This window comes from Triticum dicoccoides, chromosome 2B (assembly GCF_002162155.2).
Source record: "Triticum dicoccoides isolate Atlit2015 ecotype Zavitan chromosome 2B, WEW_v2.0, whole genome shotgun sequence".
Lineage (NCBI taxonomy): Eukaryota > Viridiplantae > Streptophyta > Magnoliopsida > Poales > Poaceae > Triticum > Triticum dicoccoides.
Window position 1 is genome coordinate 57,512,883 of NC_041383.1, and position 16,287 is coordinate 57,529,169.

Sequence of the window (16,287 nt, forward strand, 5' to 3'; positions counted from 1 at the left end):
AATGGCAAATTTAGTAAGCACGCGTGCAGAGGCAGGCGGATCTTACAAGTTGACACATATATATATAGCAGCACTTTGGCGCCACATTCAAAAAGGAAGAGCTTTATATACAGCCCCGTCGCCGGACGGCAATGGCAGCTCGATCGGCCAATCTCTACGATATACAAAGATGGGCGCCGCCGCGGTGGTGACCAAGTTGTCGCCCGTGCTCGTCGTCGGCCCGCCCGGCGGGGACGACGCCGTCGTCCACCTCACCTCCTCCTTCGACAGGACCGCCGTCCCTTTTGGGGTCACGGCGCTGCTCCTCTTCGACCGGCCGATCCCCGAGCCGGCGGAGACCATCAGGGCGGCACTCTCAGAGGCGCTCGCGCACTACCGGCCCGTCGCCGGCCGCCTCGAAGCCGAGGGCGACGGCGACGGCGAGCTCCTGCGCATCGAGGGTGCGGCAGGTGTGCTGTTCGTCGCCGCGTCTGCGGGCTACGCGCTGGCTGACATGACGACGCCGCTGCTCGCCGGCCTCGTCGCGCGGTACCCTAGCGGGGTCTGCCGCCACGCCGACCCGCTGCTGCTGTTGCAGGTCACCGAGTTCGCCTGCGGGGGGTTCGCCGTCGCGGCGACGTGGAACCACGTGCTGACCGACGGAGAGGGCATGGCGCAGGTCCTCGGTGCCGTCGGCGAGCTCGCGCGTGGGGCGTCGCCGGCGCCGTCCATCGTGCCGCTCCGCGCCGACGACGGCTCGCTCCCGCGCCTCCCGCATTCGATGGTGGCCGCGCAGAAGCGGGCGCTCAGCTGTGTGTTCAGCAGGGACTTGGCGCTCCTCGACGTCACCGTCCCCGCCGGCCTGATCGGCCGCGTCAGAGCCGAGTTCGACGCGGCCGGGCTCGGCGACCCGTGCACGGTGTTCGAGGCCGTCGCAGCTGTGCTGTGGCAGTGCCGGACCCGCGCGGCCGTCGTCTCGGCCTCCGACGAGGCCCCCGTGGCACTGTCGTTCTCGGCCAACGTGCGCCGGCTCGTGGGCGCCAGGCCCGGGTACTACGGCAACTGCATGGTGGTGCAGTCGATGACGGCGACGCGCGGCGCGGTGGCGCACGGCACCGCCGCGGACGTGGCGAGGATGATCCGGCGCGCGAAGGAGAGGGTGCCCGACCTGCTCGCTCCCGGCGCCGGAGCGGGCACCACAACGGAGCACGGGGTGGCGGTACTGTACGACACGCTGGTGGTGTCGAGCTGGAGGAACCTAGGGTTCGAGGCGGTGGATTTCGGGGGCGGGAGGCCGGCGCGGGTGACGTGGCAAGTGGAGGAGACGGTGGTGCCGTGCTGCGTCGTGTGCCCGCCGGGCAAGGGCGGCGACCAGGACGGGGTCAGCGTCATGTCGGCCTGCGTCAGGCCGGAGCACGCCGACGCCTTCCTGGCAGAGCTCACCGCATTAACAGACCTATAAAATCGTCCATGTAAACTTGCGACAGTGGGGGAGTTCCATGGAACTCGCCGTCCATTCAGTGATTGTTTTACAAAAGCAGAACAGTTTTGCTAGAACTCATCTAGATGAGATATAATTTGGTCTCATTCACCTTTTATAGCCATTGGATGTGATGCTATAAGATGCGTGTGTGCTGACGTGGATTGCATCTGTTTTTGTTTTCAAAGTGAATGAGACCAAATTATGTCTCATCTAGATGAGTTCTAGGTACTCCCAAAGCAGAAACTCTGCGTCCAGGTATGATCCAATTCAAGTATGAAAAGAAGTTTTTTTTTAACTTACGTATAAGAAGAAGTTTTGCGACTTGTTTGTCAGACCCTGTTACGTTTGAATTTTTAATAAGATGACCGCATGCATTGTTCTGGTGGCCACGGGTGATCATCCTTTTCCAAAAGAAAATGGTATGAGAAGATGTTGCAATAAGGGAAAACATTTTTAACGAATGGAATATATAGATGATACCAGTTCCATCCGGTCTTCGCAACACGATATCAACTGAGGATATACACAACCAAATTATTGAAAAAGAATAAGAAGGAACTATAAAGAAAATCGACGCAACCAACAATAAATTTATCATAAGGAATAGTGGCGTAAAACGGATGTATTTGATACTAGGAAGTGGAAAATAACAACCACTTTGACACTCACTGACTTTTCTTATTCATCGCCGTGATTGACAGTTTGAATCTACGGGAAGCCAATATGTCAAGGCGGCAATACACATGTGATAATAATCTTCCACTGCCGATATATGAAAAGGTCGATCAAGTATTTATGGTTATCGAATGAGAATTAAAATTTTCTCTGCCAACTGTAGGCCTGAGAGAGCAGTTCATTTTTTGGGACGGGTAGCCCGCATACGATTTCAGATTAAAATAATTCAAAAAAGCTGTTCGTCCCAACAAGACGAATAAATTTTATATTTAACCTTTTTTCGTTAGAGGTCATCTTGAGGGTCGAATTGCTCACGCCTTACCCCAAACACATGTCATGTATTTGGAGTCAAGGGCCAAAATATTGGACATGGAAAGGCAGCATTGTTTTATCTCCAGAAGTTGCATAGTACCTTTGATGAAGATGAAGGAAAAAAAGCAAAGTTGTTTGCTTGACGACGCGATAAACATTCATGTTGAGATTTTTTTATGAGGTAATATCACCGGTAATCATAGAACTTGCACTAGATGTTCAGTTTGGTGCTAAAACTTTAAAAATACGGATATGTGGTCATCTAACTTTCCATGTGATGCAAATACGGTGCTTTCTACTATCTGGGCGTACACCTTGACTTGACAGCATGGCATGGCCCACATGTCAGCCTGAGAGTAGAATTTTTCAGACCACTCCCTAAATTAATTATGCAGAAAAGCCCAGGTGGGACCCACCTGTCAGTGCAAAGTATAAAGAGAAAAAAAATTACATTACGCTGAAAAAGTGGCGTGTTTCGAATCCACGGCATTCTGCCCGCACGCTCACCTCTAGAACCACCACACCGACGCATATCAGCTGCTTAATCTTGATCTTTATCTTTTATATCCTTTGCTTAAAACACGCTGAGATAGGCTACGCTCAGTGTAGCCCATTTTGCACCATTTAAAAAAAATTATAGATAGTACGTCAATTATGATCTCAGTGTTAAAAATAGCGTTTAAATATTCATGTGTTATATATATATTGTAACTAACGAAATAACTTACTTTTAATTTGTTCAAGTATTATATTTCAAATATTTATGAATTCTAAAAAATATTTGTATAATTTTAAATAATGCAAAATTACAAATAAACAGTAATATTTTAATTATACAAACATTTAAATAATTACATGCACATTTTAATAGTTCAATGTTCGTATAATTAAAAAATATTCATATTTAAAATTTAAACCGTTGATAAGGATATTCTATCATGTCTAACATTTAAATTATATAATATTTTTTAAATATAAGTCGTGAGTAAAAAAATTATATCTGTATTAACTAAACATTTTTTGATACATTAAGCATATTTATTTAATGGACATTTCAAACATCCATTTTTTTTATATAATACATAGGTTTATATTTAAATGTTTTATGTACTAATCAATGTTTATATGTATATTTTTAACACGCAAATATTTGAGCACAACTTTATTACCTATGTTTTACAGTTATGTTAAAGAAAATAGCGGTTACAAAAACGGGCTGCAGTATGTGGCTTGGTTCAATACAAATTGTTATCTAGGTAAGCCAGTAGATCGTCAGTGGTGTACTGGCTAGAGCTGCTCATTTATGTGCATTATAGGTGGTCGATCTTTTCCACAAAATTAAAAAAACAATATGAGCGGTTTTCATGCAAAAATTTGGCACAACGTCTGGCTTTTTTGAAACAAAAATAGTAGGGTGTTCTTTGCAAAAATGAATCACGCACTTACTACAAGTGGGCCGGTACACACATATGTGTCAGTGTACGCGTGTTGTGACTGTATATGCACACTTGAGTCAAGTTAAATGACCACAATCTATATTTTCAAAGTTCTAGCACCAAACTGAATATTCAACGGAAGTTGTATGACTCCCAATGATATTACCTCAGGAGAAAACTACGATACTGACATGTGTGGTACGAAGTCTTCCCAGATGGTCTTCATGTCTAGGTCTGACCGTTGTGGCACCGATTTTGTTCTCCTGCGCCTGGTGAAGCTTCAGGTTCTCCGTATAACTTGTAGGCTATCTATTAATTATGAACACATAAATATAATAATACAATATTATTGTCTAGGAGCCCTATGTAGGCGCCCTAGGGCTTTAAGCGCCTACAAGGGTGTTGGGGAACATAGTGATTTCAAAATTTTCCTACGATCACGCAAGATCTATCTAGGAGATGCATAACAACGAGAGGGGAGAGTGTGTCCACGTACCCTCGTAGACCGAAAGCGGAAGCGTTTAGTAACGCGGTTGATGTAGTCGAACGTCTTCGCGATCCAACCGATCCAAGTACTGACGTACGACACCTCCGCGTTCAGCACACGTTTAGCTCGATGACGTCCCTCGTGCTCCACGTATATAAAGTAGGAATCCCTTTCCTTTTTCGAAGTAGGAGAGAAGGAAAGAGGGAAAGAGAGAGGGAGTAGGAAAGGGCAAGGGGGGCGCCGCCCCCTTCCCCTAGTCCAATTCGAACCCATGGGGGAGGGACACCTCCCCTTGGCCTGCCTCCTCCTTTCCCATATGGCCCAATAAGGCCCATTACTTCTCCCGGTGAATTCCCGTAACTCCACTAGTAGAAAACAGGGCTTTGGTTCAGGCCGGGCCAGCCCATTAGTACTAGTTCAGCCCAGAACCGAGACCCATGGGGGCATTGGTCCCGGTTCATGAGGCCTGGGGGCCTGCCGGACCTCGTGGGGGCATTGGTCCCGGTTTGTCTGGCCCCTTTGGTCCCGGTTGGTGGGACGAACCGGGACCAATGGGCCTCGCTCCTGGCCCACCACCATTGGTCCCGGTTGGTGGCTTGAACAAGGACCAAAGGGTGTCCTTTAGTCCCGGTTCCAGCCACGAACCTGGACCAATGATGTGCCTATATATATCCCCTCGCCGGCGAGCAGAGCACTCCACACTGCTCTGTCTTTTCTGTCTGGCAAGAGGAGGGCTTTGTGGTGCTATAGCTCACCTCCTATGCACATGAGGTGTTCGATGGAATGCCCGAGCCACACTACTTAAGCTTTTTCCTCTCCAAGCACGACCTCTAAGCTCCATTTTCCTCAATATTTGTCGAGGTTTAGCGGTCCATCACGACCCGTCCCCGTCTTCACCGCTGTCAATCGCCCGTGCCAATCTCGTCGGCGGCACCACCATGGTGAGCCTCTTGTTCTTATCTTCTTTCTGAAAGGAAAAAATTCTTACTTGTATGTTTAGATAGATACTTGTATAATTTTCTTACTTTTATTATTGCTTCTTATTATATAGTGCGATGGTTTTGGTATCCGCCCCCATCGGCCCTCGTCATGTCTATGATTCAGATGTGGTATATATTATCTTTTATAACTATTTGGTTCATTTATTGTTTATGACAATTATGCCGACCAATGTGACATAGATTTTATTTATCTAGGAGATATGTGAACCGTAAATTCCAACCGACTCTATTGTCGAGAGGTTAAATTTAGTTGAAGAAGAAAACAATTACTTGAAGGAAAAAATAAAAAAAATTGAGGAGGAGAAGATGATATTGGAGTTTCATCTTGCGGATGTCGTCGATGATCACAAGATCAAGATGGATGCAATGCGATTGAAGATTATAAAGATTAGAAAATATGCCATTCATACCGAGGCTTGGTATCATTATGCCGTTGGATCAATTATTACCTTGGTTGCGATTATGATCGCATTTGTTATTGCATTGAAATGTTTTACATAGTTTCAATGTATGGTTTAATTAGATACGCTGGAGAGCTATATGTTGTTCAATGAGAACTATGTATGTACTTTGGTTTTAATGTGATGATGAACTTCTATTAATTTGGTCACTTATCTATTCATGATGTTCTGTAATGGTTTTTGACACACTTAATTATATATAATGCACACAGATGAATCGGCAATGGATGTACGGTGACAGACACATCTCCGAGTACATTAAGGGCGTGCATAATTTTCTCGAAGTGGCTGATACGTCTCCGTCGTATCTATAATTTTTGATTGTTCCATGTCAATATTATTCAACTTTCATATAATGTTGGCAACTTTTTATACTATTTTTGGGACTAACATATTGATCCAGTGCCCAGTGCCAGTTCCTGTTTGTTGCATGTTTTATGTTTCGCAGAAACCCAATATCAAACGGAATCCAAACGGGATAAAAATGGATGGAGAATTATTTTGGAATATTTGGGATTTTCCGGAGGAAGAATCAACGCGAAACAGTGTCCGAGGTGGCCAGGAGATAGGGGGGCGCGCCCACCCCCCCTGGGCGTGCCTGGCACTCTCCTGGGCCACCCGTAAGGCGGTTGACGCTCTTCTTTTACCGCAAGAAAGCTAATTTTATGAGAAAAATCTGGGCGAAAGATTCACCCCAATCGGAGTTACGGATCTCCAGATATAAAAGAAACAGTGAAGGGGCAGAATATGAGAATGCAGAAACAGAGAGATAGATCCAATCTCGAAGGGGCTCTCGCCCCTCCCAAGCCATGGGAGCCAAGGACCAGACGGGAAACCCTTCTCCCATCTAGGGAGGAGGTGAAGGAAGAAGAAGAAGAAGAAGAAGAAGGCCTCTCTCCCCCTTGCTTCTCTCTCCCCCTTGCTTCCGTTGGCGCTGGAGCGCTACCGGGGGCCATCATCATCACCGCGATCTTGACCAACACCTCCGCCATCTTCACCAACATCTCCATCACCTTCCCCCTTCTATCTATAGCGGTCCACTCTCCCGCAACCCGCTGTACCCTCTACTTGAACATGGTGCTTTATGCTTCATATTATTATCCTATGATGTGTTGCCATCCTATGATGTCTGAGTAGATTTTCGTTCTCCTATCGGTGATTGATGAATTGCTATGATTGGTTTGAGTGGCATGTTTTATTATTGGTGATGTCCTATTGTGCCCTCCGTGTCGCGCAAGCATGAGGGATTCCCGCTGTAGGGTGTTGCAATACGTTCATGATTCTTTTATGGTTGGTTGCTTGAGTGACAGAAGCATAAACCCGAGTAAGGTGATTGTTGCGTATGGGATAAAGGGGACTTGATGCTTTAATGCTATGGTTGGGTTTTACCTTAATGAATCTTTAGTAGTTGTGGATGTTTGCTAGAGTTCCAATCATAAGTGCATATGATCCAAGTAGAGAAAGTATGTTAGCTTATGCCTCTCCCTCAAATAGAATTGCGATAGTGATTACCGGTCTAGTAAAGTAGTCAATTGCTTAGGGACAATTCACAACTCCTACCACCACTTTTCCACACTCGCTATATTTACTTTATTGCATCTTTATCTAAACTACCCCTAGTTTATATTTACGTGCTCTCTATTATCTTGCAAACCTACCCTATCACACCTACAAAGTACTTCTAGTTTCATACTTGTTCTAGGTAAAGCGAACACGAAGCGTGCGTAGAGTCGTATCAGTGGTAGATAGGACTTGAGAGAATATTTTTTCTACCTTTAGCTCCTCATTGGGTTTGACACTCTTACTTATCGAAAGAGGCTACAATTATTTCATACACTTGCGGGTTATCAAGACCTTTTTCTGGCGCTGTTGCCGGGGAGTCATAGCGTGGGGTGAATATTCTCGTGTGTGCTTGTTTGCTTTATCACTAAGTAATTTTTATTTGCTGTTCTAAGTTGTTCTCTATTTTTAGTTATGGATATGAAACCCAAAATACAAAAAAAATTAGGTGTACTTGCTACTCATAGAGATGGGGTAACTCCTAAAACCCTCGATTCTCATTATGTGAAAGATATTATGTACTACTTTGATAATCCTGAGAAAACCCCATTCAACTTTATAATGGGAGACACGTTGGATCAACGTGAATACTTTAGGGATTATCGCTCGACACAAAAAGGGAAACTATTATGGGATCAATTTATTATGTTGCGTTGGTATGCCCGAGATCTATGCTTGAGATATGATATTACTTGTTGCTCTAGGATGAAGGCTCCACACCTTCCCTTTTCATGCAAATTTAATGATAATGAAACCTTAGAATCTTATGCTAATGGTATATATGATTACTATGATGTGGAACAAATAGAAGAATTTGTTGCTTTTAAGGCTGCTTATGAAATTGAATCTTTGTTTGAAAAGTATGAAGCTTTAGATGATGATGTTTATAGGCCTGAAAATCTTGCTATACTTAGATATTGCTATGAAAATTATGAATACAATTACTATATTAATGCATTTATTGAGAAAGTCTCCGCTGTCCAAGAAGAGACTAATATTTTGCAGGAAGCTATGGAAGAAAAAATTGATGAAACTGTGAGCTCATTGGATGAAAAAGATGATGAGGAGAGCGAAGAACAAAAGGAGGAAGAGCGGATTGATCACCCGTGCCCACCTTCTAATGAGAGTAACTCTTCAACTCATACATTGTTTAATTCCCCTTCGTGCTTACCGAAGGATGATTGCTATGATGATGTTATGATCCGGTCGATTCTCTTGAAATATCCCTTTTTGATGATGCTTGCTATGCTTGTGTCCAAGATGCCAATATGAGTTATGCTTATGGAGATGAACTTGCTATAGTTCCTTATGTTAAACATGAAATTGTTGCTATTGCATCCACGCATGATAGTCCTATTATCTTTTCGAATTCTCCAAACTGCACTATATCGGAGAAGTTTGTGCTTATTAAGGATTATGTTGATGGTTTGCATTTTACCGTTGCACATGATGATTTTGATAGATATAATATGCATGTGCTTGCTGCTCCTACTTGCAATTATTATGAGAGAGGAACTATATCTCCACCTCTCTATGTTTCCAATATGATGGAATTACAAGAAACTGCTTATACTGTGCATTGGCCTTTACTATGTGTGCATGAATTGTTGTTTTATGACATGCCGATGCATAGGAAGAGAGTTAGACTTCGTTGTTGCATGATATATGTTACTTTGTGCTCACTACTAAATTACAAATCATTCTTAATTAAAATTGGCTTTGATATACCTTGGGATCCTGGTGGATCCATTACTTGAGCACTATATGCCTAGCTTAATGGCTTTAAAGAAAGCGCTGCCAGGGAGACAACCGGGAAGTTTTAGAGAGTCATTTATTTCTGTTGAGTGCTTTTATATAGTTTTAAAACAAAAAAATAAAGAGGGGAACCTAAAACTTTTCAAAAAGGAAAGTGAAAGTGAGAGAGACAAGCATTGTTGAAGTGGGAGAGCTCCTTGAACTTTGTTCATGCTCATGAAAACTTTGTGAATCTTGATTACAGAAACTTTTCATCAAAAATAATTATCCCCTTGTAAAATTCCAATGTATTATAAAATAATGTGCCAAGGTTTGCCTTTAGGATGTTTACGATGCTTGTTGGTTTGTACGGTGCAGGACAGAAACTTTGGCTGTAGTGCGCGATTTTACATTTTTAACTGGAAAGTCAAATGGTTCTGATTCTTTTTGCACTGTCCTGATGTACAAATTGTTTAGTTTTCCTAATTGTGGTAGAATTTGTGCGGTACCAGAAGTATGGTGGATGTTCAGATTGCTACAGACTTTTCTGTTTTTGTCAGATTCTGTTTTTGATGCATAGTTTACTTGTTTTGATGAAACTATCAATTTATATCAGTGGATTAAGCCATGGAAAAATTATATTACAGTAGACACAATGCAAAAACAAAATATGAATTGGTTTGCTACAGTACTTAGAGTGGTGATTTGTTTTATTATACTAACGGATCTTACCGAGTTTTCTGTTGAAGTTTTGTGTGGATGAAGTGTCTAATCGAGGAGGTCTCGATATGAGGAAAAGGAAGAGAGGCAAGATCTAAAGCTTGGGGATGCCCGAGGAACCCCAAGTAAATATTCAAAGAGACTCAAGCGTCTAAGCTTGGGGATGCCCCATAAGGCATCCCCTCTTTCTTCAACAAGTATCGGTATGTCTTCGGATTCGTTTCGTTCATGTGATATGTGCAACCTTGGAGCATCTTTTGCATTTAGTTTTCACTTTTCTTTTATGCACCATGCTGGTATGAGATAGTCCTTGGTTGATTTATAGAATGCTCATCGCACCTCACTTATATCTTTTGAGTATGGCTTTGTAGAATGCTTCATGTGCTTCACTTATATCATTTGAAGTTTGGATTGCCTGTTTCTCTTCATATAGGAAACCGCCATTTGTAAAATGCTCTTTTGCTTCACTTATATTTGTTAGAGCGTGGGCATATCTTTTGTAGAAAGAATTAAACTCTCTTGCTTCACTTATATCAATTTAGAGAGATTACAGGAATTGGTCATTTACATGGTTAGTCATAAAATCCTACATAAACTTGTAGATTGCTAAATATGATATGTTTGATTCCTTGCAATAGTTTTGCGATATAAAGATGGTGATATTAGAGTCATGCTAGTGGGTGGTTCTGGATTGTAGAGACACTTGTGTTGAGGTTTGCAAGTCCCGCAGCATGCACGTATGGTAGCCGTTGTGTGACAAATTTGAAGCATGGGGTGTTTCTTTGATTGTGTTCCTTATGAGTGGCGATCAGGGACGAGTGATGGTCTTTTCCTACCAATCTATCCCCCTAGGGGCATGCGTAGTAGTACTTTGCTTCGAGGGCTAATAAACTTTTGCAATAAGTATATGAGTTCTTTACGACTAATGTGAGTCCATGGATTATACACACTTTTACCTTTCCATCATTGCTAGCCTCTTCGGTACCGTGCATTGCCCTTTCTCACCTTGAGAGTTGGTGCAAACTTCGCCGGTGCATCCAAACCCCGTGATACGATACGCTCTATCACACATAAGCCTCATTATACCTTCATCAAAACAGCCACCATACCTACCTATTATGGCATTTCCATAGCCATTTCGAGATATATTGCCATGCAACTTCCATCATCATCATATACATGACTTGAGCATTTATTGTCATATTGCTTTGCATGATCGTAAGATAGCTAGCATGATATTTTCATGGCTTGTCTGTTTTTTTGATGTCATTGCTATGCTAGATCATTGCACATCCCGGTACACCACCGGAAGCATTCATATAGAGTCATATCTTTGTTCCAGTATCGAGTTGTAATATTGAGTTGTAAGTAAATAAAAGTGTGATGATCATCATTATAGAGCATTGCCCCATAAGAAAAAATAAAAAAGAAAAAAAGGAAAGGCCAAAGAAGCCTAAATAAAAAAGGGGCCAAAGAATCCCACCGAAAAAAGAAAAGAAAAGAAAAGAAAAGGGGCAATGTTACTATCCTTTTTCCACACTTGTGCTTCAAAGGAGCACCATGTTCTTCATATAGATTGTCTCCTATGTTGTCACTTTCATATACTAGTGGGAATTTTCATTATAGAACTTGGCTTCTATATTCCAACGATGGGCTTCCTCAAATGCCCTAGGTCTTCATGAGCAAGCAAGTTGGATGCACACCCACTTAGTTTCTTTTGTTGAGCATTCATACATTTATAACTCTTAGTGCATCCGTTGCATGGCAATCCCTACTCCTCACATTGACATCAATTGATGGGCATCTCCATAGCCCGTTGATTAGCCGCATCGATGTGAGACCTTCTCCCTTTTTGTCTTCTCCACATAACCTCCATCATTATATTCTATTCCACCTATAGTGCTATATCCATGGCTTGCGCTCATGTATTGCGTGAGGGTTGAAAAAGCTGAAGCGCGTTAAAAAGTATGAACCAATTGCTCGGCTTGTCATCGGGGTTGTGCATGATGGGAGCATTTTGTGTGACGAAAATGAAGCATGGCCAAACTATATGATTTTGTAGGGATAAGCTTGCTTTGGCCTTGTTGTTTTGAAAAGACATGATTGCTTTATTAGTACGCTCGAAGTATTATTGTTTTTATGTCAAATGATAGACTATTGCTTTGAATCATTCATGTCTTAATATTCATGCCATGATTAGACATATGATCAAGATTATGCTAGGTAGCATTCCACATCAAAAATTATCTTTTTTATCATTTACCTACTCGAGGACGAGCAGGAATTAAGCTTGGGGATGCTGATACGTCTCCGTCGTATCTATAATTTTTGATTGTTCCATGCCAACATTATTCAACTTTCTTTTCCTTTGGGGAACTTTTTATACTATTTTTGGGACTAACATATTGATCCAGTGCCCAGTGCCAGTTCCTATTTGTTGCATGTTTTATGTTTTGCAGAAACCCAGTATCAAACGGGATAAAAACGGATGGAGAATTATTTTGGAATATTTGAGATTTCCTGGAGGAAGAATCAACGCGAAACAGTGTCCGAGGTGGCCAGGAGATAGGGGGGCACGCCCACCCCCCTGGGCGCGCCTGGCACTCTCCTGGTCCACCCGTAAGGCGGTTGATGCTCTTCTTTTGCCGCAAGAAAACTAATTTTACGATAAAAATCTGGGCGAAAGATTCACCCCAATCGGAGTTACGGATCTCCACATATAAAAGAAACGGTGAAGGGGCAGAATCTGAGAACGCAGAAACAGAGAGAAACAGAGAGATAGATCCAATCTCGGAGGGGCTCTCGCCCCTCCCAAGCCATGGGATCCAAGGACCAGAGGGGAAACCCTTCTCCCATCTAGGGAGGAGGTCAAGGAAGAAGAAGAAGAAGAAGAAGAAGGGGGCCTCTCTCCCCCTTGCTTCCGGTGGCGCCGGAGTGCTACCGGGGGCCATCATCATCACCGCGATCTTCACCAACACCTCCACCATCTTCACCAACATCTCCATCACCTTCCCCCTTCTACCTACAGCGGTCCACTCTCCCGCAACCCGCTGTACCCTCTACTTGAACATGGTGCTTTATGCTTCATATTATTATCCTATGATGTGTTGCCATCCTATGATGTCTGAGTAGATTTTCGTTGTCCTATCGGTGATTGATGAATTGCTATGATTGGTTTGAGTTGCATGTTTTATTATTGGTGATGTCCTATTGTGCCCTCCGTGTCGCGCAAGCGTGAGGGATTCCCGCTGTAGGGTGTTGCAATACGTTCATGATTCTTTTATGGTGGGTTGCTTGAGTGAAAGAAGCATAAACCCGAGTAAGGGGATTGTTGCGTATGGGATAAAGGGGACTTGATGCTTTAATGCTATGATTGGGTTTTACCTTAATGAATCTTTAGTAGTTGCGGATGCTTGCTAGAGTTCCAATCATAAGTGCATATGATCCAAGTAGAGAAAGTATGTTAGCTTATGCCTCTCCCTCAAATAGAATTGTGATAGTGATTACCGGTCTAGTAAAGTAGTCAATTGCTTAGGGAAAATTCCACAACTCCTACCACCACTTTTCCACACTTGCTATATTTACTTTATTGCATATTTATCTAAACAGCCCCTAGTTTATATTTACATGCTCTTTATTATGTTGCAAACCTACCCTATCACACCTACAAAGTACTTCTAGTTTCAGACTTGTTCTAGGTAAAGCGAACACTAAGCGTGCGTAGAGTCGTATCAGTGGCAGATAGGACTTGAGAGAATATTTGTTCTACCTTTAGCTCCTCGTTGGGTTCGACACTCTTACTTATTGAAAGAGGCTACAATTATTCCGTATACTTGCGGGTTATCAGTGGCTGAGGCAAACAAGCAGAATGGTTTTATGTGTTGTCCTGCCCTATATGTGAGAATATGAAGTCTTACTCTGACTCGAAAACCCTTCACACCCACCTGCTTTATAAGGGTTTCATGCCTCACTATAATGTTTGGACCAAGCAGGGAGAAATAGGGGTTATCATGGAAGACAGCAAAGAAGAAGAGGATGATGACAACTATGTGCCCCTTGAATACGGTGATGCTGCAACGGGGGAAGCTGTTCAAGATCAAGAGGAACCAGACGATGTGCCCAATGATGATCTCCGCCGGGTCATTGTTGATGCAAGGAGACAGTGCAAAAGTCAAAAGGAGAAGCTGAAGTTCGATTGCATGTTAGAGGATCACAAAAAAGGGTTGCAACACAAAGCTCGGTACCGTACTGGAATTGCTGCAGTGGAAGGCAGAGAATGGTGTGCCTAACAAAGGATTTGAGAAGCTACTGAAAATATTGAAGAAGAAGCTTCCAAAGGATAACAAATTGCCTGACAGTATGTATGCAGCAAAGAAGGTTGTATGCCCTCTAGGATTGGAGGTGCAGAAGATACATGCATGACCTAATGACTGCATCCTCTACCGCGATGTGTACGAGGATTTGAACGCATGCCCGGTATGCGGTGCATTGCGGTATAAGATCAGATGAGATTACCCTGGTGATGTTGACGGCGAGCGCCCCAAAGAGGATTCCTGCCAAGGTGATGTGGTATGCTCCTATAATACCACGGTTGAAATGCCTGTTCAGAAACAAAGAGCATGCCAAGTTGATGCGATGGCATAGAGAGGACCGTAAGAAAGACAGGAAGTTGAGAGCACCCACTGACGGGTGGTAGTGGAGAAAAATCAAGAGAAAGTACTTGGAGGAGTTTGCAGGTGATGCAAGGAACGCGTGGTTTGGTTTAAGCGCGGATGGAATTAATCCTTTTGGGGAGCAGAGCAGCAATCACAGCACCTGGCCCATGACTCTATGTATCTATAACCTTCCTCCTTGGATGTGCATGAAGCAGAAGTTCATTATGATGCCAGTTCTCATCCAAGGCCCTAAGCAACCCGGCAACGATATTGATGTGTACCTAAGGCCATTAGTTGAAGAACTTTTACATCTGTGGATTGGAAACGGTGTACGTGTGTGGGATGAGCACGAACAGGAGGAATTTGACCTGCATGCATTGCTGTTTGTAACCATCAATGATTGGCCTACTCTCAGTAACCTTTCAGGACAGACAAACAAGGGATACCACGCATGCACACACTATTTAGATGACACCAAAAGTATATACCTGGACAAATGCAGGAAGAATGTGTACCTGGGGCATCGTCGATTCCTTCCGACCAAGCATCAATGTCGAAAGAAAGGCAAGCATTTCAAAGGCGAGGCAGATCACCGGAAGAAGCCCCGCCATGCGTACTGGTGATTACGTACTTGCTATGGTCAATGATTTAAAAGTAATCTTCCAAAAGGGTCCCAGCAGACTATCTGTTCCGAATGACGCTGAGGGACGCGCGCCCATGTGGAAGAAGAAATCTATATTTTGGGACCTACCCTACTGGAAAGACCTAGACGCCCGCTCTTCAATCGACGTGATACACGTGACGAAGAACCTTTCCGTGAACCTGCTAGGCTTCTTGGGCATGTATGGCAAGACAAAAGATACACCGGAGGCACGGGAGGACCTGCAACGTTTGCACGAAAAAGATGGCATGCCTCCAAAGCAGTATGAAGGTCCTGCCAGCTGTGCTCTTACCAAAGAAGAGAAGGAAATCTTCTTTGAATGTCTGCTCAGTATGAAGGTCCCGTCTGGCTACTCGTCGAATATAAAAGGAATACTAAATATGGCAGAGAAAATTTTCCAGAACCTAAAGTCTCATGACTGCCACGTGATTATGACGCAACTGCTTCCGGTTGCATTGAGGGGGCTTCTACCGGAAACCGTTCGATTAGCCATTGTGAAGCTATGTTCATTCCTCAATGCAATCTCTTAGAAGGTGATCGATCCAGAAATCCTACCAAGGTTAAGGAGTGATGTGGCGCAATATCTTGTCAGTTTCGAGCTGGTGTTCCCACCATCCTTCTTCAATATCATGACGCACGTCCTAGTTTATCTAATCGACGAGATTGTCGTTCTGGGCCCTGTATTTCTACACAATATGTTCTCCTTTGAGAGGTTCATGGGAGTCCTAAAGAAATATGTCCATAACCGCGCTAGGCTAGAAGGAAGCATCTCCATGGGCCATCAAACAGAGGATGTCATTGGGTTTTGTGTTGACTTCATTCCTGACCTTAAGAAGATAGGTCTCCCTCAATCGCGGTATGAGGGGAGACTAGGTGGAAAAGGCACGCTAGGAGGGGACTCAATAATATGTAGGGATGGGCATTCTTGGTCTCAAGCACACTACACGGTTCTATAGAATTATACCTTGGTGACCCCGTATGTCGATGAACACAAGAACATTCTGCGCTCCAAACACCCGAACCAGTTTGACGACTAGATTACATGTGAACACATCAGGAGTTTCAGCAGTTGGTTCCAAACACGTCTTTGGGGTGACAACACTGTTTTTGATGACTTGTACTC

General features: G+C 43.6%; 1 protein-coding gene across 1 annotated transcript; it reads left to right on the plus strand.

The window, feature by feature from the left end:
• The first annotated feature begins 169 nt into the window (after window positions 1–169).
• LOC119360436 (acyl transferase 15-like) lies at window positions 170–1,441 on the plus strand. The gene has a single exon (XM_037626076.1). The coding sequence runs from the start codon at window positions 170–172 to the stop codon at window positions 1,439–1,441; it is 1,272 nt and encodes a 423-aa protein (XP_037481973.1).
• The last annotated feature ends 14,846 nt before the right edge of the window (window positions 1,442–16,287 follow it).

What these genes read in the sequence shown, in the direction of transcription:
- LOC119360436 (XM_037626076.1), top strand. Translation starts at nt 170, where the DNA reads ATGGGCGCCGCCGCGGTGGTGACCAAGTTGTCGCCCGTGCTCGTCGTC.